A 25,520-nucleotide genomic window follows, 5' to 3' on the forward strand; every position below is an offset into this window, starting at 1 on the left:
AGTGCAACGCTGCAGGTTTGAAACGCTGCAGGGAGCCTGACTCCAGGCTCCCGTGGTGATGTTTCAAATTGGCAGTGCTGGATGGAGCCCAGAGTCAGCAGGGAGTCCCCTAGGGCTGTTTCTAGATTTCAGAGGCAGAGATGCCCTATCAGCTAGTTGAATGCAAAATGCATCAACTATAGTCAAAATGTATCAACTATAGTCGATGCAAAATGCATCCACTATTTGATTTATCATTTTCCTGCAATTTAACATCCCTAGTCCAGTAGTGACTCAACTACCCAATAAGTTTAGTTTATTGGGTAGTTGACTAGTCAACTAATCGCTTACATTCCTACACTGAATCACACTTATTCACATACTTGACCATCTTAAAGAATTCTGGTAGATTGTTGAGGTATGCTTTCTCTTTACAAAAACTGTATTGACTCTTTAACAACAAATCATGTTCATCTATGTGTCTGATCATTATTTACTTTACTATATTTTCAACTAGTCTGCCCAATATTGAAGTTAGGTTTACTGGCCTGTAATTGCCAAGATTGCCTCTGAAGCCCTTTAAAAAATTGGTGTCACATTAGCTATTCTTTTGTCATCTGATACAGAAGCTCATTTAAATGATAGGTTACATACCACAGTTAGTAACGCTGCAATTTTATATTTGATTTCCTTTACAACTCTTGAGTGAATACCATCTGGTTCTGGTGACTTATTTCTATTTAGTTTATCAGTTTGTTCCAAAAAACCTGTAATGACACCTCAATCTGGGACAATTCCTCAGGTTTGCCACCTAAAAAGAATGGCCAAGATTTGGCATTGCAATTTGCATTTGAAATTTAGCTAACAGTTCCATTAAACTGTAAACTTTTCAGGTCAGGGACCATATGTCATATGTTTGTACATTGCCTAGCACAATGGGATACCACCGTGTACTGCCGTAATACAAACAATTTTAATGCATCAACCAAAATATAATTGTGCTCACTCCTCTATATGTATATTGGCTCTGAAGCACTAACAAAAAAATAAATTGTCTTTAGCTAGCAAAGTAAGCAGATATGATTCTGAATGTATAAGTATTTCTTAAGAAAGAAAATACAGTTTTTACATAATCAGTGCGCTGACCATAAGTAATTTTTTTAAGTCAAAGACATTAAGGCAAGGAGATTTAACAATCAAATGTGAGATTTATTATATGTTGTGCTTATCAAATCTAATACTCAGCTAGATGGCATTTTTCTGTTTCTGTCTGGCTGTTTGTAATGTAATAATTTTTCATTGCCACAGTGCTCAATTTGAAAATCTCAGGGAATGTTCTAGGCATCAATGATTAGAATCCTATTGGCTTTGGGGAAAACTGGAAGAAAATGGAGAAGGGTATAGAGGCAGCCACGGCACCTAGTTAGTAGAGCCAGTAGCTTCAGTCACCTCTGTAATTGTTTAAAAATTAAATAACCAGTTGACAGTCATTAACACATTTCATTTTAATGATATCCTCAAACTTAGTTCTGTCCGTCCATTCAGTACAGTTTAAAATCACAGTCATGGAAATGTAGGGCTGAGAGGATCTCAAGAAGTCAATTAATCCATATTTGTCTAGCCTGTTTTATAAACGTTCAATGAGGGGGATCCACAACCTCCCTTGGAAGTCTATTCCATTGCTTAACTACCCATACAGTTAGAAATTTTTCCCTAATATCTAAACTAAATCTCCTTTGCTACAGATTAAGCTAATTATTTCTTATCCTACCTTCAGTGGCATGGAGAACAGCTGATCACCATCCACTTTGTAATAGCCCTTACCATATCTGAAGGCTGTTACCAGGCCTCCTCTTAGTCATCTTTTCTCAAGCACTAAATATGTCCAGATTTTTAAGCTTTTCTTATCGGTCAGGTTATCTAAACTTTTTATTATTTTTGTTGCTCTCCCTTGGACTCTCTCCAGGAAACTTCCCTAAAGTGTGTGACGCTCAAAACTAGATGTAGTATTTCACCTGAGGCCTCACCAGCACCAAGTAAAGCAAAACAGTTTCCTCTTATATGCAGTACTCCTGTTAATACATCCCAGAATATTAGCCTTTTTTTGCAGCTGCATCACATTGTTGACTCACATTCAATCACACTCACAAGATTCTTTTCAGCAGTACTACTACCTAGCCAGTTATTTCCCAATTTTGTAGTTGTGCATTTGATTTTTCCTAAGATAAGTACTTCCTAAGATAAGTAGCAGTTATTTTTACTGAATTTTATCTTATTGAATTCAAGCTAATTCTCCAAGTTGTCAGGGTCATTTTTAATAATAATCCTGTCCTCCAAAGCACTTGTAAGTCTTCCAGTTTGGTGTCACTTGCAGATTTTATAAGCATACTTTCCACTCCATTATCCAATGTTAACATTGTTAACACCGTGAAAGCCTTCTTCTCCAGACAAAATAAATGAGAATGATGAGGGAACAAAGTGGGAATGATACGGCCAAGAATAACCTTGAGCGGGTTGCTGCGGATTATGTAGCACTGGGAAGAAGGATCCAAGACTTTGGAGCGCAAGTGGTGTTCTCGTCCATCCTCCCTGTTGAAGGGAAAGGACTGGGCAGGGATCGTCGAATTGAGGACGTAAATGCGTGGTTGCGCAGGTGGTGTCGCAGAGAGGGCTTTGGTTTCTTCGACCATGGGACTCTGTTCCGGGCGGAAGGATTGTTAGGAAGAGATGGGATCCACCTAACCAAGAGAGGAAGGAGCATCTTCGCGGGCAGGCTTGCGAACCTAGTGAGGAGGGCTTTAAACTAGGTTCGTCGGGGGACGGTGACCAAAACCCTGAGGGGAGTGGGAAAGTCAGATACCGGGAAGAAATGCATAGAGCAAGGAGCGAGCAAGGAGGACCCCAGTTTCGAATGGAGAAGATAGTGCAATCAACTGGTTACCTGAAGTGTTTGTACACTAATGCGAGAAGCCTGGGCAACAAGCAGGAAGAGCTGGAGGCCCTGGCCCAGGCCAAGAAATATGATTTAATTGGGATAACAGAGACTTGGTGGGATGACTCGCATGACTGGAGCGCTGTCATGGAAGGGTATAGATTGTTCAGGAAGAATAGGCAGGGGAGAAAAGGAGGAGGAGTTGCACTATATGTAAGAGAGCACTATGATTGCTCTGAACTCCAGTATAAAGAGGGAGAAAAACTTGTTGAAAGTCTATGGGTCAGGTTTAAAGGAGCAAACAGCAGTGATGTTGTGGTTGGTGTCTGCTACAGGCCACCGAACCAGGTGGATGAGGTAGATGAGGCTTTCTTCGAACAACTGAGCGAAGCTTCCAGATCGCAGGCCCTGGTTCTCATGGGGGACTTTAATCACCCTGACATCTGTTGGGAAACCAATACAGCAGTACACAGGCAATCCAGGAAGTTTTTGGAGAATGTTGGGGATAACTTCTTGGTACAAGTGCTGAAGGATCCGACCAGGGGCCGTGCGCAGCTTGACCTTCTCCTCACAAACAGGGAGGAACTAATAGGGGACGTAGAGGTGGGTGACAACCTGGGAAGCAGTGATCATGAGTTGGTAGATTTCAGGATCCTGACCAAAGGAAGGAAAGAGAGTAGTAAAATAAACACCTTGGACTTCAAAAAAGCAGATTTTGACTCCCTCAGAGATCTGATGGAAAGAATCCCCTGGGATGTTAACATGAAGGGGAAAGGAGTCCAGGACAGCTGGCAGTATTTTAAAGAAGCCTTATTGAAGGCACAGAAAGAAACCATCCCGACACGTAGCAAGAGAGGCAAACATGGTAGGAGACCGGATTGGCTTACAGGGGAAATCCTTGGTGTACTTAAGCACAAAAAGGAAGCTTACAGAAAGTGGAAACTTGGACAAATGACTAGGGAGGAGCTTAAATGTATAGTTCGAGAATGCCGGGGGGTTATCAGGAAGGCGAAAGCGCAAATGGAGTTGCGACTGGCTAAGGATGTGAAGGATAACAAGAAAGGTTTCTACAGGCATGTCAACAAAAAGAAGGTGATCAGAGAGGGTGTGCAGTCCCTAATGGATGAAGGAGGTAACCTAGTGACAGAGGATGTAGGGAAAGCTGAAGTACTCAATGCTTTCTTTGCCTCTGTATTCACGGACAAGGTCAGCTCCTGGACTTCTGTGCTAAGCGACGCAAGATGGGAAGAAGATGGACAGCCCTTGGTGGGTAAAGAACAGGTTAGGAACTATTTAGAAAAACTAAACGTACACAAATCCATGGGTCCAGACTTAATGCACCCAAGGGTACTGAAGGAGTTGGCAAATGTCATTGAGGAGCCTTTGGCCATTATCTTTGAAAAGTCGTGGAGATCGGGCGAAATCCCGGATGATTGGAAAAGGGCAAATGTAGTGCCCATCTTTAAAAAAGGGAAGAAGGACGATCCAGGGAACTATAGGCCGGTCAGTCTTACCTCGGTTCCTGGAAAAATCATGGAAGGGATCCTAAAGGAATCCATTTTGAGACACTTGAATGAGAGGAAAGTGATCAGGAATAGTCAGCATGGATTCACAAAGGGCAAGTCGTGCTTGACCAATCTGATTGGCTTCTATGATGAGGTAACTGGCTCAGTGGACATGGGAAAGTCAGTGGATGTTGTGTACCTTGACTTTAGCAAGGCTTTTGATACGGTCTCCCACGATATTCTTGCCAGCAAGTTAAGGGAATGCGGATTGGATAAATGGACGGTAAGATGGATAGACAGATGGCTAGAAGGCCGGGCCCAGCGGGTAGTGATCAACGGTTCGATGTCAGGATGGCGGTCGGTTTCTAGTGGAGTGCCCCAAGGTTCTGTTCTAGGACCGGTTTTGTTCAATATCTTTATTAATGACCTGGATGAGGGGATAGATTGCACCCTCAGCAAGTTTGCAGATGACACTAAGCTAGGGGGAGAGGTAGATACGCTTAAGGGCAGAGATAGGGTCCAGAGTGACTTAGACAAATTGGAGGATTGGGCCACTAGAAATCTCATGAGATTCAACAAAGACAAGTGTAGAGTCCTGCACTTGGGACGGAAGAATCCCAAGCATAGTTACAGGCTGGGGACCAACCAGTTAAGTAGTAGTTCTGCAGAAAAGGACCTGGGGGTTACAGTGGATGAGAAGCTAGATATGAGTCAACAGTGTGCCCTTGTAGCCAAGAAGGCTAATGGCATATTAGGATGCATTAAGAGGAGCATTGCCAGCAGATCCAGAGATGTCATTATCCCCCTTTATTCGGCTTTGGTGAGGCCACATCTGGAGTACTGTGTCCAGTTCTGGGCCCCCCACTACAAAAAGGATGCGGACGCATTGGAGAGGGTCCAGCGGAGGGCAACCAAAATGATTAGGGGTCTGGAGCATATGACCTACGAGGAGAGGCTGAGGGACTTGGGTCTGTTTAGTCTGCAGAAGCGAAGAGTGAGGGGGGACTTGATAGCAGCCTTCAACTTCCTGAAGGGAGGTTCCAAAGAGGATGGAGAGAGGCTGTTCTCAGTAGTGACAGATGGCAGAACAAGGAGCAATGGTCTCAAGTTGTGGTGGGAGAGGTCCAGATTGGATATTAGGAAAAACTATTTTACTAGGAGGGTAGTGAAGCATTGGAATGGGTTACCTAGGGAAGTAGTGGAGTCTCCATCCCTAGAGGTGTTTAAGTCTCGGCTTGACAAAGCCCTGGCCGGGTTGATTTAGATGGGATTGGTCCTGCCTAGAGCGGAGGGCTGGACTTGACGACCTTCTGAGGTCTCTTCCAGTTCTGATTCTATAAGGGGATGGTTGGATGAAATAACATGATCTTGGTAACTAATTGACCATTCATTTCCAGTTGGAAATAGGTCAATGGAGGGATGATAGGAGTTGCTATAGGGAACTTTCTGGGTGTCTGGCTGGTGAGTCTTGCCCACATGCTCAGGGTTTAGCTGATCGCCATATTTGGGGTCAGGAAGGAATTTTCCTCCAGGGTAGATTGGCAGAGGCCCTGGAGGTTTTTCGCCTTCCTCTGTAGCATTGGGCACAGATCACAGCTGAAGGACTCTCTGCATGTTGGGGCCTTCAAAGTATTGGAAGGCTTCAATATCTGAGACATAGGTGAGAGGATTATTCTAAGAGGGGTGGGCGAGATTCTGTGGCCTGCACTGTGCAGGGGGTCAGACTAGATGATCATAATGGTCCCTTCTGACCTTAAAGTCTATGAGTCTATGAGTCTATGAGTGTACGCAGAGCACTGAGAATGGAGAGGATGACAGTGGAGGACCCTGGCATGGGGAAATGTGGGTCCCACAGAGTCTTTGGCACAAGGAAAGGGTCTTTGCAATAAGTCTCTGAAATAGAAGAGGATGTAAGGGTGGCACACAGGGAATTTGTGATGGGAATGGAGGAGTGTAAGGCGCCAGCTACTCCTAGGGTGGGTCTACACTGCACCATAACTTGAAATAAGATATGCAATTTGAGCTATGCCAATTGCATTTCTTATTTCAATGTGTCGGGGGGCTCGCCCCTGTCTGGGGGTTGCCACCCCCATTCGGGGCTTAATTCGGCCCGTCTGGGTCTAGCCCTCAAAGAGCACTACCCCTCTCTTAGGGGAAATACGGCCCACTGGCCTAGTTCCAAAGTACAATGCCCCTGTGCTAGGGGAAATACGGCCTCCCGGCCTAGTCCTCAGTTTGCAGGCCCGGAGGCCTAGTCCTCAATACGCCGGCCCGGAGGCCTAGTCCTCAATACGCCGGCCCGGAGGCCTAGTCCACAGTTCGCAGGCCCGGAGGCCTAGTCCACAATACGCAGGCCCGGAGGCCTAGTCCACAATACGCAGGCCCGGAGGCCTAGTCCACAGTTTAGGGTTTGTTATCCCGGTCCCCACTTGCCCGGGTCTCGGGCAGCAGGGGTAGGGGGGTCCGGGCCCTCCCTCTCCACCGGACCCCGACCCAGGGCCCTAGTAGTTCCGGGTGGTTCCCACCACTGGCTCGGCGGGAGCTCCTCCCCGCAACGCCCCGAGCCCTCAGGGGCTTCTACAGCTCCCTGCCCTGGGTTGCTTCCTACCCCCTGCTCGCAGCCTGCCGCGGTCCCACCTGTCGGCGTCGGTCGACGGGCTGTAGTGGTCCTCCTTCTGGCAGCCGCAGAGTTGGCGGAGTCCGGTCTGGTGCTCGGGTCACGGGGGGTCGGTCGGCGGCTCCGGCGTTGGGGCCGAGCCCGGCGGAGGTCCGGCAGCAGCACGCTCAGCTCCCTTGGCGACTCCCTCTCTGGCCAGTGGTTGCTAGCTCCTGCTCGGGTCGCAGTCTGCCCCTTCTGAGCAGGCCAGCAGCCTTTTGTACCTCTGCTCCCTTTGGAGCATGCCCAGTAGGGCTGTGTGGGTGGGGCCTTCTCCGCCCCCGGCCCCAGGTGGTTTCCCTGGGCTTGAGTGCGGTGCGGGGCCGCCCCGTCACACAATGCTATTTCAAAATAGCTTATTTCATCATTTGGCACTGTCTACACAGTGCCAAATTGCAAAATAAAGCGCTATTCCGAAATGTCCCTTACTCCTCGTCGAATGATGTTTACAGGGACATCAGAATAGCGAGCCTGAAATAATGGGCTTGCTGTGAAGATGTGGGATAGCAATTTCAGGATGCTCCAGTATCCTGAAATAGTGTTGCAGTGTAGACAGATATTAGGAGTTCAATTTATTTTCCTCTGTGCTTTTGAAGAACTGGCTAAACAAGGACAGCTAGATGCAGAGAGATACATGACAGGCTGATAAAGGGAAAGCAGCAACTGAAATGGGGGGCAAGGTTATGATGGGAGATACAGTATAGGAGTAATAGGGCAGGAAAAATAAGGTGAAATTAAGTAAGATAGGGAAGTGGGAAGAAAAGTCAGCAAACGTTTGTGTGACCTTACTTATTCATTAGGGATTAATAGGGAAGCCAGAAGTGGGAAGGGCAGAGCAAGATAGTATGTGGGGAAAATAGCCATCAGAATTGCAGAGGATGACATTCATAACTTTTGTTACCTTTTACAGAGAAAAAGGAGACATAGAACAAGGTAAAATGCACAGCTTTTATATTAATAATTTACTGGGAATGTAAGTAGAGATGGAAAAGTCTTTACTAAACAAAAAGTTCATGTAAAGCATTAATATAGTTAGCTGTTCTGAGAAAATCCTGTAAACTCAAAAATAAACCCAATTAATTAAAATGTTAGATATTTAAGAACATAAGAACGGCTGTACTGGGTCAGACCAAAGGTCCATCTAGCCCAGTATCCTGTCTGCCAACAGTGGCCAGCACCAGGTACCCCAAAGAGGGTTGACCAAAGACAATGATCAAGCGATTTGTCTCCTGCCATCCCTCTCCAGCCTCTGACAAACAGAGGCCAAGGACACCATTTTATCCCCTGGCTAATAGCCTTTTATGGACCTAACCTCCATGAATTTATCCAGCTTCTCTTTAAACTCTATTATAGTCCTAGCCTTCACCGCCTCCTCTGGCAAGGAATTCCACAGGTTGACAACACGCTGTGTGAAGAAGAACTTCCTTTTATTAGTTTTAAACCTGCTACCCATTAATTTCATTTGGTGTCCTCTAGTTCTTCTATTATGGGAACTAATAAATAACTTTTCTTTATCAGCCCTCTCCACACCACTCATGATTTTATAGACCTCTATCATATCCCCCCTCAGTCTCCTCTTTTCTAAACTTAAAAGTCCCAGTCTCTTTAGCCTCTCCTCATATGGGACCCGTTCCAAACCCCTAATCATTTTAGTTGCCCTTTTCTGAACCCTTTCCAAGGCCAAAATATCTTTTTTGAGGAGAGGAGACCACATCTGTACACAGTATTCAAGATGTGGGCGTACCATAGTTTTATACAGGGGCAGTAAGATGTTCTGGGTCTTATTTTCTATCCCTTTCCTAATAATTCCTAGCATCCTATTTGCCTTTTTGACCGCCGCTGCACACTGTGTGGAAGTTTTCAGAGAACTGTCCACGATAACTCCAAGATCTCTTTCCTGATTTGTCGTAGCCAAATTAGCCCCCATCATACTGTACATATAGTTGGGGTTATTTTTCCCGATGTGCATTACTTTACACTTATCCACATTAAATTTCATTTGCCATTTTGTTGCCCAATCACTCAGTTTGGTGAGATCTTCTTGGAGTCCTTCACAGTCTGCTTCTGTCTTGACTATCCTAAACAGTTTGGTATCATCTGCAAACTTTACTACCTCACTGCTTACCCCTTTCTCCAGATCATTTATGAATAAGTTGAAAAGGATTGGTCCCAGGACTGACCCTTGGGATACACCACTAGTTACCCCTCTCCAATCTCAAAATTTACCATTTATTCCTACCCTTTGTTTCCTGTCTTTTAGCCAGTTCTCAATCCAAGAAAGGACCATCCCTCTTATCCCATGGCCATGTAATTTACACAAGAGCCTTTGGTGAGGGACCTTGTCAAAGGCTTTCTGAAAATCCAAGTATACTATATCTACTGGATCCCCCTTGTCTGCATGTTTGTTAACCCCTTCAAAGAACTCTAATAGATTAGTAAGACAGGATTTCCCTTTACAGAAACCATGTTGACTTTTGTCCAACAAATTATGTTCTTCTACATGCTTCACAATTTTATTCTTTACTATTGTTTCGACTAATTTGCCCGGTACTGAAGTTAGACTTACCGGTCTGTAATTGCCAGGATCGCCTCTAGAGCCCTTTTTAAATATTGGTGTCACGTTGGCTACCTTCCAGTCATTAGGTACGGAAGCCGATTTAAAGGATAGGTTACAAACCACAGATAATAGCTCAGCAATTTCCCATTTAAGTTCTTTTAGAACCCTTGGATGAATGCCATCCGGTCCCGGAGATTTGTTAACATTAAGTTTTTCTATTTGTTCCAAAACCTCCTCTAATGACACTTCAATCCGGGACAGTTCCTCAGATTCATCACCCACAAAGGACGGTGCAGATTCAGGAATCTCCCCAACATCCTTAGCCGTGAAGACCGAAGCAAAGAAATCATTTAGTTTCTCCGCAATGGCTTTATCGTCCTTGATTGCTCCTTTTATAGCTCGATCATCTAGGGGACCCACAGGCTTTTTAGCAGGCTTCCTGCTTCTAATGTACTTAAAAAACATTTTGTTATTTCTTTTTGAGTTTTTGGCTAGCTGTTCCTCAAAATCTTTTTTTGCTTTTCTTATTACATGTTTACACTTGATTTGACAGTGTTTATGTTCCTTTCTATTTATCTCACTAGGATTGGACTTCCACTTCTTAAAAGATACCTTTTTGTCCCTCACTGCTTCTTTTACATGGTGGTTAAGCCACGGTGACTCTTTTTTAGGTCTCTTGCTATGTTTTTTAATTTGGGGTATACATTTAAGTTGGGCCTCTATTATGGTGTCTTTAAAAAGTTTCCATGCAGCTTTCAGGGATTTGGCACTAGTCACTGTGCCTTTTAATTTCTGTTTAACAAACCACCTCATTTTTGTGTAATTCCCCTTTTTGAAATTAAATGCCAGGGTGCTGGACTGCTGAGGTGTTCTTCCCACCACAGGAATGTTGAATGTTATTATATTATGGTCACTATTCCCACACATTTCAGAATGTGTATTTGAGATTCTATATACAGTAGTTTTAGTTTGAGGACTTACCTCAGTAGTAAAATACAAAGTGTCCTAACAAAATATCATGGGCATTATTCTCATTCACATGCATTCACGTCTTACTTTAAAGACTCAGGGGACCTCTGTACGTTGGTATGAAAATGAAATAGAAAAATATTTACTGACAACTGTTACATTTATTAGCATGCTCTGAATTAATAACTTTCCATAAACATGCATACATTTTAATTTCATGTGTAATCTTACCCGTCTGTTTCATATTTCTTTCAGGCAGCTTTTTCAGTTTCTCAGAACCATTATGAAAGATGAAGAACTTCCAAACAAATTTGTACCAACTGATGCTCAACCCTATAAACATGTATCTCTCTCTCAGAGTTTTCATGTTGGAAAATCACAGGTAAAACCTAGCATCTCTATTCTAAAAATAAAAGGCAACCCTAACATAATTACAATTTCAGTCTTGTTCTCACTCTGGCAGCATGAGAGTAGTTGTAAACTATATCTTTAAAGAACCATAAAGTTTATGTAATAAAGTGTCGTAATTTTATCCTGTCCAAACTATAAGTCACCTTATAGTTTTTGGTACATAGTAGATATTTATAAAAAAGCATTGTAACAAAACAATTTTGGGCTGACTTATAAAGAATATTACTCTTTTTTGAGTAATATGTAACATACTAACAAGGTAGTTCTTTCAGAATACACAGCATATATTTACTTCAAGAGTAAAGTATCTTAAGAGATCTTAGAGCAAGATTATGGTCATTCCATATGGTCTCCAACCTTTTTAAGAACAAGATCACTTTTTCAATTTAAGTGCAATTCAGGATCTCTCAGACCCAAATACCCTTGTCCTGCCTCCTTCATGACTCTTCTCCAAGGCCCTGCCCCTGCTCACTCTGTCCTCCCTCCCTTACACCAGGCAGGGATAGAGGGTTGTGAAGCAGGCTCTGGTCGTGGGCTAAGCGATTTGGAGTGCGAGAGGGGCTCTGAGTTGAGCCTGGGACAGGGAATTGGAGTGCAGGAGGGGGCTCAGGGTACAAGCTCTGTAAGGGAGTTTGGATCCAGGGGGCTCAGTGCTGTGGCAGAGGCTTCGGCTGCAGGAGGCGTTCATGACCAGGGCAGGAGTTCGGAGATGGCTCCAGCGGAACTCTGCTTACCTCGGGTAACTCCTGGGTGGTGGTGCAGTGGGACTAAGGCAGGCTCACCCCTGCCATGACCTTGCACCACTCTCAAAAACAGCCAGCAAACTCCCTCCCATCCTAAGCCCTGTTATGCCACTCCCTTGTTCTGTAGATAGGATACACAGTGAGAGAGGGGGCACCCAGACATCAGCATCCCCTCCTCTCTTTTCCCTGCTCTTCACAGCAAGCAGGAGAGTCCTGGAGGGCGGGGGGCAGCTTCAAGGCAAAGGCCAGGAGATAAGCACCAGTGTGGGGAGGGATAGCTGAATGCTGTCACTTGATAGCCTTTTGTCCAAACCAGCCGGGATCATCTGTCAGAGACTGCAAGATCTACCAGTAGATCCCGATCTACTGGTTGGTGACTACTGCTATATAAGGATGTTAAATTGCGAGTAACTGACTAATCAAATAGTCGATGCATTTTGCATTGATTATTTGATTAGTCAATAAGGTGCCACCACCTTTGAAGTGTACCAACAGCCCTAGGATTATTGCTACACTTCAAAGATGAAAGCGCTGTGTGGAGTCTGGGGTCAGCTGGGGACTTCCCCGCTGACCCGAAACTCCACAATGCTGCTGCTTTGAAATGCCACGGGGAGCCCGGCGTCAGACTCCTCGTGGCATTTCAAAGCGGCAGCACTGCACGGAGCTCGGTGTCAGCCCTGTGGTGCTGCCACTTTGAAATGCTACGTGCAGCCTGGGGACATCCCAGCTGGCCCCAGTCTGCACACGGCATTTCAAAGTGGCAGCGCCGCGTGGAGCCCGGGCTCTGGCCCCAGGTTCCACGTGGTGCTGCCACTTTGAAGTACCCTCTTCTCTCCCCCCATCTTGCTGCCTTTTTCTGATAGAGGCAGCAAGGGAAGGGGAAGTGACTAGTTGACTAGCCTGTCGACTATCTGATAAGCATTTGCTTATTGGATAGTCGACTAGTCCTTCACATCCCTAATTCCCTAAATAGCTAAGGGTATGTCTACACTACCCCCCTAGTTCGAACTAGGGGGGGTAGTGTAGACATACCCTAAGCAAGTAGGGGAGGGGAGAGTGCAAAGATCTACATAGTCTGGAGGCAGTCAGTGAAAGTCAGAGCAATACATCTAAAGATCCCAAGTCACTTTTATCTTTAATTTCTAGACAACAGTTGTATCTCTTATGATCAAACTGAGGATTTTAATAGGAGGCACCATTTCCTGCACTATACTTCCTAGTGTGCCTCCACTATTTGTTCTTATGCCTAGAATTAAGGGTTAACTACCTTATACAGCATTTCATATTAAATGGATGTGATATCTTTTTCTCTCTTTTTTTGTTGAATTTCTTCTTAAGGAAAATGTAATAATAAAATATACTATGTCATACACTACTTATTCAGGATCAGGTTAACATTCAGAGAACCTGGCTAAAAGATGCTGGCTGCCTGAATATAGTAAAAAAGGTTGCCAGGTGTCTAAATACACAACAGAAGTATCAGAGAAGGGGTATGTAATTGGTACTAAAGCTTTTCCATTACAAGGATATATTTTAATACATCACAATTTCCTAAGCAGAGTAACATGAATGGATGCAATTTCTAAAGCGCACTGACATGCTGCACACAGAGGGTATGTCTGCACTACAGCACTAATTCGAACTAACTTAGTTCGAATTAGTTAATTCGAACTAAGCTAATTCGAATTAGCGCATCTAGACTTAAAAACTAGTTCGAATTAGCGTTTTGCTAATTCGAACTAGCGTGTCCACACTGAGTGGACCCTGAACTGAGGTTAAGGATGGCTGGGTGGCAACGGGTGGCTGGCTCGAGCCACCCAGCCCTCCGCCTCTTCCCGGCCATCTGGGAGCCTGCCCAGGTCCGCAAGAGGCGGGCGCCCGCCTGGTCTAGTGAAGACATCGTGCTTAAAGGGACCCGACCCCCACCCCGGACAGACAGTTCTCAGGGGTTCCCTGCTTGCAAAGCAGTCCTGGCTTGGAGTGCCCTGAGTGCCCACACTCAGCACATCACAGCACTCGGCCATCAGCCTGGCTGCACTTGCCGCAGGCTGCCATCTGGGAGGGGGTGGGGTCAATCAAGGGGCTTCAGGAGAGCTTCCACCCCGAGGAGCTTGCAGAGCCAGCCCAGTCCTCCATCGGGGGCTCGTACCCCATTCCTCCCTCACCTCCTTCCACTTACCCCTCCCTAGCCCCCCTTCCTGATGTACAAAATAAAGGACACGTGTGTTCAAAAATAGAAACTCTCTTTATTGAACAAAACTCGGGGAGACTGGGAAAAGGAGGTGGGAGAGGGGAAGAGAGAGGGTGGGAGAGGGGAGGGCAACTAAAATGATCAGGGGTTTGGAACAGGTCCCATATGAAGAGAGGCTAAAGAGACTGGGACTTTTCAGCTTAGAAACGAGGAGACGGAGGGGGGATATGATAGAGGTCTATAAAAGCATGAGTGGTGTGGAGAGGGTGCATAAAGAAAAGTTCTTCATTAGTTCCCATAATAGAAGGACTAGAGGACACCAAAGGAAAGGAATGGGTAGCAGGCTTCAAACTAATAACAGAAAGTTCTTCTTCACAAAGCAAACAGTCAACCTGTGGAACTCCTTGTTGCAGGAGGCTGTGAAGGCTAGAACTATAACAAAGTTTAAAGAGAAGTGAGATAAAGTCATGGAGGTTGGGTCCATGGAGTGGTATTAGCCAGGGGGTAGAAATGGTGTCCCTGGCCTCTGTTTGTGGAAGGCTGGAGATGGATGGCATGAGACAAATGGCTTGGTCATTGTCTTCGGTCCATCCCCTCCAGGGTACCTAGTGTTGGCCGCTGTCGGCAGACAGGCTACTGGGCTAGATGGACCTTTGGTCTGACCCAGTACGGCCATTGTAAGCTCAGGGCTCAGGGTCGGGGGTCTCAGTGGAACACCTTGATTTTCATGCAAACCTGCTCCTGGGTGGCCAGGCTGGCAGCTATCCTGCCCTAGACGGTCACTTTCCTGTGTCTAGTGCGGAGGTCGTGGATGAGGTCCACGATGTCTGCACTAGACCAGGCGGGCACCCGCCTCTTGCGGACCTGGGCAGGCTCCCGGGAGCCGCCAGCTTGGTCCCAGGAAGAGGCAGAGGGCTGGGTGGCAACGGGTGGCTGGCTCGAGCCGTGCCAGGTGCAGGGTCTGCTGACTGGGTGCTGGCAGGCTTGCACCTGGCACGGGCACCGTAGCCAGCCCGTGCCCCTTTAAGGGCTCCGGGGCCGGGAGGGGGGCAGACGAGTTTCCCTGGTGGTGCCCAGAGTGTCCACCAGGGAAAGCTGGGGAGGGCTAGCCTCCCACTAGTTCGAATTAAGTGGCTACACAGCCCTTAATTCGAACTAGTTAATTCGAACTAGGCTTTAGTTCTCGTAGAATGAGGTTTACCTAGTTCGAATTTTGCGCACTGCTAGTTCAAATTAAGTTCGAACTAGCAGTTTGCATGTGTAGCGCCTATCAAAGTTAATTCGAACTAATGTCTGTTAGTTCGAATTAACTTTGTAGTGTAGACATACCCTGAAAGTTAAAAGCATTTGCGGAAAATCATGCCAGTCTAGACGTAGCCTAAGGGTATGTCTACACAGGCACATTATTTCAAAATAACTAGCGCTATTTTGAAATAACTTTGTCTGTGTCTACACAGCAGGCGGTTATTTCAAAATAGTGTCAAAATACTGTCAAGCTGGAGGATTTCTTTCTTTGACTTCTGTAACCCTCATTATACAAGGAGTAAGGGAAGTCAGAGTAAGAGTGCTCTATTTTGAAATAACTGGTTTGTAGACACTCCCTATTATTTTGAAATAAGATATGTAATTGACATAGCTCAATTTGTATAGCTTATTTCGAATTAAGCCCTGCAGTGTAGACACACCCTAACAGGTACGTGTAGACCCTGCTGGCATACACTAAAAGTTCTCTACTTCATGGTAACGTAAGTGCCTCAAAAATCACACCTCACCAGTGTGGATTGCCAAACCCCCTATTATCAAGCTCCAATTAACATGGTGACTGGGAGCCTTCCTCAGTTCCAGCAAACTGTTTCAAATATTCCAAAATAAATATTTCCAGGTATGTCAGGACTTTGAGGGAATTTTTTTAGTGCTGTACTTAATTGGCATATATGCATCCATGAAATAAAAACTGTATTAAACTGCTAATGCAGCCTTTCAGTAGTGTCAATGGGTATTTTGTTGGTCTTTTTACATATGTACTGCAAAGTAGTGGCTACTTAATAATACTACTTTGAATCTACTATGCACCCCTAGATACGATATTTTATCTTCAAGTTCTTGCACATGTGCATTCCTGTATAGGTATTTGTGTACGCTTGTTAAGCTGCCGAAACGTTTTTCCCTTAAGTGGTATCCTTTGGGTCAATGCTAGTGCTCTTTTACACCACATGATTGTAGCGCTGGTTTAAGGCCCTGTCAGCCCTTCCCTTTTTCAGTTCCTTCTTACCATCTGTTATAATTGCTGGAATCACTCATTGCTTAAGCAATCTCATCTCTCAGTATTTTTTTCTCAAGTTTTATTACAAACAATAAGCAGTGTGTTAGTCTTAGATAGTTTAAATAGTTTTAGATCAGAAGTCTCCACATTTTGAGACATGGCTCCCTAGAGGGATAAATATTCAAGGGAGCAGTCTGGACTAGCCCCCACAGGTGTTAGGTATTGAGTACCACCCACCTCCACTCTGATTCTAATTTTGTTCTGGCCCCATTATGGACTCCTGGCCCATACCATTTCTATTCCTGCAATTTCCTAATCCCAAAAGCAAAGACAAAGGGTGTTAGATCTGAGCAATCTCAACTGCTATCTCAAGAGCCTAAAGTTCCACATGGTTTCCTTGGCCTTCATCATCTCCTCACTGGAGATAGGTCTGCCACTCTTGATCTAAAGGATGCCAGATCTGGGCAACCTACAGCCTTGTCATGGGGGACGTTCCACACGTGCTCATGTGCAGAGAACCATCATGCATCAGAAACAATGAAGCAGGCTCAAAAAGCCCTCTTTGTTCTCCTGATCCAGAGTGCTGACAGAGGGATTCTGGGCTTACCTTGCTTGTAATCTGGTGCCAACCCATGGAGGCATATGCCTTTGGCAAAAGCATCAGCACCGGCCCGACATATCTCCCTCATCACAGTGCTGATCACATGACCACTTTGGTGAGCAAGGCCACCAGTCACTGTCCCATCAACAGTGGTCACCAAGATGTTCATCTCCATCTATCATCTCCATCTGTCAGGGATGGTCTAGATGGTACTGGGTCCTGCCGTGAGGACAGGGTACTGGACTTGATGACCTCTCAAGGTCTCTTTCAGTTCTAGTGTTCTATGATTCCATGATCAGGGAGATCCTCAGACACACGTCTTAGTCCCGCTTAAAATCCTAGATCCTCTCAAGCAGTGTGAGATGTAGATTTCTGGACTATCGTTACCGATCCACTGAACGCCAGTGGTCCCGGGGTTTCTGTACCGGGGACTCATCCCGATCCAAATATTTGGTTTTGAGATGCAATGATCTGCACCATTCAGAAAGGAGTCACCATTCCACCTGTTCCTAGTCATGTGCCAGTGTTCACTCAGTGTCTGATTCCAACACCAACAGGCAGTCTTTGACAGCAGGTCAAGCTCTGGCTCCAGCTGTGTTGCTGGCATTGCGTCTGCCCCCAAGGCAAGTGGTCTTGTAACACTGGAGCCTGTGGGGGTTCATGTAGCTATCTCAGCCGACCCAGCCAATGGTGGAGGGGATCTTAGTTAGGCCATTGGCCTCAGTGTCTTGACCTCCTCCAAAAGCAGAGGTCCGGCAGTCACCCCCCATGTAGGGATGTTTGCGGCTAGTCAACTAACCAATAAGCAGGAGCTTCAGAGGGGTAGCCAAGTTAGTCTGTAACAGGAAAAACTTAAAAAACAACAAATAGTCTAGTAGCACCTTAAAGACTAACAAAACATAAGCAGGAGCTTATTGATTAGAACTATCAACTAGTCACTTCCCCCTCAGATGCTGCTCTGCATTTGACAGACCAGGGAAGACAGCATGTAAAGGTGCTGGCCCATCTCTACTCTGCGGTTCTCTTTTCATTCATGAGAACTCACACATACAGCTGCCACTCTGCATTGTACAACTCAGGGAAGACAGCGCGTGAAGGTACTAGGTTAATTCAGCTCAGTGGGTCTCTTTTCATTCAGCATAATGCCCCCCCTTCCTTTTCCTTTCCCCATTGGACACAGAGCACTTTGACACATTGCTGTGGGGTTTGCTTCCATGCTTGAAAGACCTTGTAATGTAAATAAGGTGTTCATCCTGCAAATGATAACCCTAGTAGTGCTTGTTACTTTTGAGTCACTGAAGTACTCTGAAGAACCAAGAAACTACACTAGAAAACAAAGATCTGTTGTCTGCCCTTAATGGTTTTTAATGCCTGTCCCTAAACAAATTGTATGCCAGTCTCTTTTGTGGAACTCAAGTTATTTCCATGGAGGCTTAGATATTGTTTGTGAACAGGCATCTCTCCTAGCTGGGACTCAGAGTCAGACATGACAGGTTACAAATACTTGGATTCCTTTTCACAAAGGCACTCTGGTTACTGGAATTTTTCTCCAGCCAAAACTTGTTTTTCTTCTCCCCCACAACCTCTGCTCTCTAGGGCTCAAAAGGAACCCCACGCCCTTCTCCCTGCTGCCCGGTGCGGCTGCAGATCATACTTTCAGTCTCTCCGAGCCCCCACCCAGGTGGGCTGAAATGAAGATTCACTGTCCTCTACCTGCTGCATTAGCACAACTGTAGCTTACACTTCCAGTCTCCCCGCCCCCATGAGCATGTGTTGCTTATGTTCATTACATGGCCCACTTTTCTTCCCTACTGTTGGAGTTTCTGGCAGTAGAGAACTGAGGGTGAGGGGAGCTGTCAGCTCCCCTTATAACATGTCATATGGGCCCCACTCCAGGGGCTTCCAGAACCAGCCCCTGTTGATATCATTGAGGGAAAAACTTTGGGCACTGGTGAATATACACAATTAATGTAGAATGGACATGAGCAACACATCTTAAAAAACACCAGTTACAAAGAAAGGTAACTGTAGCTTTATTAAAAATGTTCAGTTATTTTAATTTCATCATTAAATGCTTTCTGCATTAATTAGTGTAAATTTATTTGTTAATTATTGTAACATTTTATGCTGTCTGTTTGTACTCCTGCTATACATTTTATAATTATCCTGTGGATTTTACAGTATGCAAACTTTAGCTTTGGAAAGCTTATTCCACCTCCCACCCCTATCCCGAATAGTTTGTACTTTGTTCAAAAACATCATCTCATCCAATGCTTCATTTGGAATCCTGTTGAACTAAAGTTTGCTGAGAAGCAAGGATTGAGAGTTGGAATATGTCTTAAGAGAAGTTACTTTTAAAAAGCATTGAAGGTGACTATTACTCTTTTTCCTATATGATAATTTTACATAATTAGCAAAATAAAATCTGTTGTAACTTGTGAGTGATTGATAACATTTTGTTTTATGTTTGACAGGACTCAAGCAAAAAGCAAACAGAGGCAGCAACAGGTACTATAACAGAGTCCAGCACACAAAAATCTGTATTGTACCATTGAAAGCCAACACAAAATACAGGAAAGTTAAAAGCCAAAATTAAATACTAACTCTCACTGGAAAATTCCATTACTAAGACATAGAAATTATAACAGAAGCCCCATAGCATAGGTTCTAAAAGTTAAAGAAAAAATATTTTAAACATGGTAATAACTTTACCTATCAGGTATTACCATCAGTAGGTGGAAATTACCGTAACTTCACTGAGGATCTAGTCACATATATTTTTTATGCTACATAGCTTTATAAATCAATACTGTTAGTTCATAAAAATTATGATAGCATTAAGAATATTAAATAGCTTCAAAATCTAGAAAGGACAGAAGCAGCCAAAAAAACCTATTTTAATGAAAAAGTACATACTAAATTAAAGAGATGAGGACAAATATTTGCTTGCTTCATTAACCAACAGAACATTCATGTTAACTATCTAAATTTTTTACAAACAGGTCAGCATATCTTTAAGTATCAGTTTGGTTATAAACCATGGCTCTAAAACTCTTCTCACACCAATTTTATAATGTAATGCTACTTCTTCAATTAAATTAGTGAGCTCATAATCAGGTCCCTTAATTTTACCAAATATGTAGTGCAATTTGATAAAAGCCAGTTACTCTACAGCATTAACAACTTAACCATCTGTTTACTTTTTGGACCAGACTAAGGGTGCGTCTACACTGCACCATTATTTTGAGATAACTAGCATTATTTCGAAATAACAATATGAGTATCTACACAGCCATTCCATTATTTCAAAATAATTTTGAAATAATTGACGGTTAAGTCTGAAATCTGTAAATCTCATTCTACAAGGAATAATGCCTATTCTGAAATAGCTATTTCAAAATAAAGCACATGTAGATGCTCCACTGCTGCTATTTTGAAATAGTCCCTCACCAAGGCCATTCTAAGTTATTCCTCCTCAGTGCCTTCTGGGGTTCTAAATTGAGATAGCACATCTACATTAGGGAAGCCTGCTTCGGACTAATTTTGAGGCTTCCCTGCATTATAGACACACTATTTTAAAATAAGCTATTTTGGAATAACTATTCCAGAATAGCTTATTTCGAAATAAGTGTGCAGTACAGACATACCCTAAGAGATGTTCTATAAATGATATTAATATACATACAGTTATTAGGCAGTGTATAGTAAATCCATGTAGAAGTACAGTTTATTCTCCAATTTCCTGACGGAGCTGCTGTGTCGGTTTCCCTCCTGAGTCTGGTGTAAGCATACACAAACAACTAGAGTTCCAAATACAGTCTCCTTTCCTGGGTTTGTTATATTAACATGCAAAATAATCTCAACATTTGTACACTGATGCTTGCAAACAGGAAGAAAAGGGAATGAATCAAGTAGGAGTCCCTCACAACAACAAACTTTTGCATGGACTAATTGTATAATTTGTCTACTATATTAAAACTAACCCAATTTTATCCTGTGTTTACAACAAAATTAATGGCAACAGTACTTTATATGGTAGTACAATTACTTTCTCAACTGTTTCTGTTTATTTTAGCAAGTAGTTGCCTTTATAGAAATCCTAAAATAGAGCAGAGAGGAGTGAAAAATCTTACTCAGCCGTTTTGGGAAAAAAAGTTGCATCGAAACTCATGAAATTGACAGTAAAGTTTTATACTAAACTATAAATTTTCAGGAAATACTTTTATGTCAATACAACTTTGAGGATTGAAATGTATAGCATTTGACTTAAATCTGTAGATTACAGCTTTTGTTCAGAGCCCTCCTAATATGGATTTTTGGGTAATTCCTGTATTCTGTAACATCAATCAAACAAATGTAATCAGAGTGTTTTTTTAGTTTGAGGGATACTGTTGCATCAGCTCCATCTTGACAAGAACCAGTCTCTTTCCTTTTGGTGAATCAGCTTTTTTAGTCAAGCACATGCTGATACTGGCAACCTCCTTCTTCTATCTAAGAGAAATGGTATGTCCAGTTTCTCTCCAGAACTTCTGATGAAGTAGGGTTTTCCCTAGGAAGGAAGTTATATGCATGTATGCACACACAACTGGAAGTTGTCAGACAATTCCATTTTTGGGACTAAAACAATATTCTTTGCTTTGGACCTCTTCAAAGAGGGCATTAGGGAGTTCAAAGATTCCAGAAGAGGCCTTTTCAAATCCAGGGACGCCAAAGACCTCCTTCCGTATTAATGAGGACATTATGGAAATCATGAAGAATCCTGTGATAAAACCCTCTTTCCTAAAGACAGTGCAGAACTATAGGCTATCCAAATTGTGCTCTGACTCATGTTTTTTGTTCTCACTTCCTTCTCTCCTCTTGCATAAAAGCAAAATTACCCGTAATTTAGCGAATATAACCCGCGGAAGCGACAAGGAGTCCTGTGGCACCTTATAGACTAACTGAAGTGTAGGAGCATAAGCTTTTGTGGGAAAAGACCCACTTCGTCAGATGCAGGTAGTGGAAATTTCCAGAGGCAGGAATATTTCCACTACCTGCATCTGACGAAGTGGGTCTTTGCCCACGAAAGCTTATGCTCCTACACTTCAGTTAGTCTATAAGGTGCCACAGGACTCCTTGTCGCTTTTGCAGATTCAGACTAACACAGCTACCCCTCTGATACATAACCCGCGGGTTATATTTGTTTTTACAGACCCCGCACCTCCTCCCCCCCGACGGGGTATACTCGGTTCAGAGTATATAGAATTTTTTTTACTCACCAGGTGGTGAGCTCTCCATTGCCTCTGGACCGGGGGGGCAGAGGGGAGGGAGAGAGAGTGATGCGTTCCTGGCCTCCGGGCAGGGGAGTGCGCGCGCGCGCGCGCGCGCGCGCACACACACACACACACACACACACACACACACACACACACACACACACACACACACACACACACACCCTGGTTCCTGCGTAGCCGCAGGAAGGCGCAGAGGAGCACTCATCCCCCTGCCCTTTTCTGCAGCTGCACAGGAGCCAGGTGGTGAGCTCTCCCCCTCCCAGAGGCTGGTGGGTCCTGCTCCCCCACTCCTTTTTGCGACTGCGGAGGAACCTCCCCCACCTGGAGGCTGGCAGCTGCTCTGGAACCTGGGGCGGTGAGTGGCTATTCCCTCCCTCCCCCCCCGCCCACACCGTAAATATACCCCCAGCAAATATACCTCCAGCACAGAAAAGTCTTGTATATCCCGCAGATTATATTCTTGCACGAGGTATACAAGATTTTTTTTTCCTCAAATAGAAAAAACCGCAAGGTATATTCGGGTGAGTGTTATATTCGCTAAATTACGGTATGTCCTAGTTAAGAAGACCACTCTACCAGTGGACATGATCTCCATTGAAATTTTCTGGAACACAAAACTGAAGGTCACTTTCAGAAGAAACCACTATGATATAGTTAACAGGTGCACATTCTTCAGCTATGCTATGGCTCTTCAATTGCCTTACCAGACTTGTTACAAATATTGAATTTGAACATGCCTCAAGACAACTATTTTCTAGTCTTGAAATTCAAGAATAACCTACACGGATGGTCATGTTCTCCTATTTACTTCTCAATAAAGTGACAGTGGGCGAGAGGGGAATGCTTAATTCTGACTCCTCAAAAAATAAAAGTTGTTTAAGGAGTCATTTGACCCCACACCGGTCTACCAAGAGTTACATTTGGCTTACTTCTGTTCTTTACAAGAGCTTTTATGTTTCATAAGATCCATCCCTAAATCCATTATTCATCCTAAATATCCAGAGGCTAAGTTTGTCATTTTCTGATTTTTGACTGCTTCACTTTGAAATATTTTATTAGTTTATTTGTATGGAATTTTCTACATTTTTAAAAAATTAAAAAAGATTCCATTATATTTAACTTTTGCTAGACTGTAGTAAAATGTTTTGCATTGTAAAGTATGTATCATCAATAAGTCCTCTTCCTGTACAGTCATTTTTATATCATTGTGATGGGGTGTGCGTACTGTATACTGGCCCTGTTAGCAAGTAGTGTCTAATAGTGTCACCTGGATGCTTTTAACTGGTTTTACAGTCGGCATATGTTTCCCTATTTCAACAAACCAAGTATTGAAATGACCTGTCCTTTCTCATTACTGCATCTGTGTAATCATACACTAAGATAGAAGTGCATCCAAGACAGTTCCTAGTTTTCAAAAACATATTTTCTACAAATACCATGCTGTTGCTTCTGCCTAAAACAGTTTCCTCAAAGGAAAAGATATTACAGGGCTGAATAGTGTTTAGGGCCTTAATACTATACAGGCAGTCCCCGAGTTACGCGCAGTTACGAACGGGACTTTTCTCGCCCCGGAGGACGGGAGCGGCGGGACGCCCAGATGCGCCGCGGTCCGCCGCACCCGTCCTCCGGGGCGAGAAAGGCTGCTCCCCGTCTCCCTGGTCTGCAGGGAGACGGAGAGTAAAGCCTTGGAGCACGCCTGCAGCGGGACAGCCCAGGCGCGCTTGAGCTGTCCCCTTCGGGCGTGCTCCGTGGCTTTGCTCCCCATCTCCCTGGTCTGACCAGCAGACCAGGGAGATGGGGAGCAAAGCCTCGGAGCACGCCAGCAGTGGGACATCCGCGGCGCGCCTGGACGGTCCCGCTGCCCGCGTGCTCTGCGGCTTTGCTCCGTGTCTCCCAGGTCAGCAGACCAGGGAGACGGAGCAAAGCCGTGGAGGACTTGGGCGGTCCCGCCACCCCCGTCTCCCTGGTCTGCTGGGGGGGGGTGCAGCTAGTGCCCCCCCCCAGCAGACCAGACTTTTCTTGCCTACCCCTGGGGTAGAGCAGCTGGGGGCTGCCGGGTTGGTCCCGCAGCGCCGCTCCGGACCAACCCGGGAGCACCCCAGCTGCTCTGTCCCAGGCGTCCTGATTCAGCCGCTGCTGGTCAGTTTCAGCAGCGACTGAATCAGGACGCCTGGGGCAGAGCAGCTGGGGTGCTGCTGGGTTGCTCCAGTAGCGCCGAGGAGCCGCGCTACTGGAGCAACCCAGCAGCACCCCAGCTGCTCTGCCCCAGGCGTCCCCAAGTCAGCCGCTGCTGAAACTGACCAGCGGCTGACTACAGGAAGCCCGAGGCAGAGTTGCTCTGCCCCAGGCTTCCTGGAATCAGCCGCTGATCAATTTCAGCAGCAGCTGACTTGGGGACGCCTGGGTTTCTTAAGTTGAATCTGTATGTAAGTCAGAACTGGCATCCAGATTCAGCCGCGGTTGAAACTGATCAGTTTCAGCAGCGGCTGACGCCAGTTCCGACTTACATACAGATTCAACTTAAGAACAAACCTACAGTCCCTATCTTGTATGTAACCCGGGGACTGCCTGTATACGCTACACAGGAATTTGTCAACTAAATCCTAATTTGTACCTAAAAGTCACAGAAAAAGACAAAAATCCTATACCTGCTGGGATTCAAGGCTGAGAAGTAGCAGTCCCCCTAGGCAAGAGAAAAGCAACCTATTTAATAAAAAAAAAATCTACGTGTGTCTGCATGGCAATCAGTTCACATCTTCACCAGTGATTATCAAGTTGATGTTCATGATTCTACAAACAAAGGGTTGAGACAGAGTTCTGAGTCTCATAGTTCAGGAGATAATAACCTTGTTTTTGTCCTAGTTCCTACCACCTGCATAGCCCATTATTTCACATTGGGGGAGCATGTGAAGAAAGGAAATATTGATTCCTACCTGTTAATTGCATTTGTCTGAAGGACTCCACTCTGTTTTATTGCAGTGGTTTTTAAATGATTTCTGGTTCTACAGTTAGTTTTTCCAGTACTTGAAATGTTAATTGTGCTCAGGCAGTCATTGACTGGTTGTCCACAAGATGGGGCTTTTGCAATGGGAATCTTAATACCCAATCTACAGCATTCTGATTAAGGAGCTATCTGATGACATCACAGTTCACGGGAACAATCTTATAGCCCATATTTCTGAAGCCCGTCACAGAAATATAACACCAGGAACTGACATTCTTGTTTCTCAGATAAGAACAATGTTCTTTTATTACAGTAGTCCTTTCCATACAGTAAGGGAATTTACTTTGCCTTTCATGCATATGTAGTGCTGGTATATATTTGATTATTTGGAAAGACATTCAGATATCGAAGTGATGAGGTGAGTCTAAGAACCTAGATCAATCCATATGTATTGTAGTTCAAATGTTATATAAAATTACCTTCTCCTTTAAGT

At 44.6% G+C, this 25,520-nt stretch overlaps 1 protein-coding gene across 1 annotated transcript in view; it reads left to right on the plus strand.

The window, feature by feature from the left end:
- The window catches only part of C9H1orf185 (chromosome 9 C1orf185 homolog), a 58,730-nt gene that overhangs the window by 22,840 nt on the left and 10,370 nt on the right, over positions 1-25,520 (plus strand). The window contains exons 4-5 of the mRNA XM_075935958.2: positions 10,854-10,980; positions 19,282-19,315. Coding sequence (XP_075792073.2) covers positions 10,854-10,980; positions 19,282-19,315 — 161 coding nt within the window. The remainder of the gene's footprint in view (positions 1-10,853; positions 10,981-19,281; positions 19,316-25,520) is intronic.

This window comes from Pelodiscus sinensis, chromosome 9 (assembly GCF_052426305.1).
Source record: "Pelodiscus sinensis isolate ZL-2025 chromosome 9, ASM5242630v1, whole genome shotgun sequence".
Classification (NCBI taxonomy): domain Eukaryota; kingdom Metazoa; phylum Chordata; order Testudines; family Trionychidae; genus Pelodiscus; species Pelodiscus sinensis.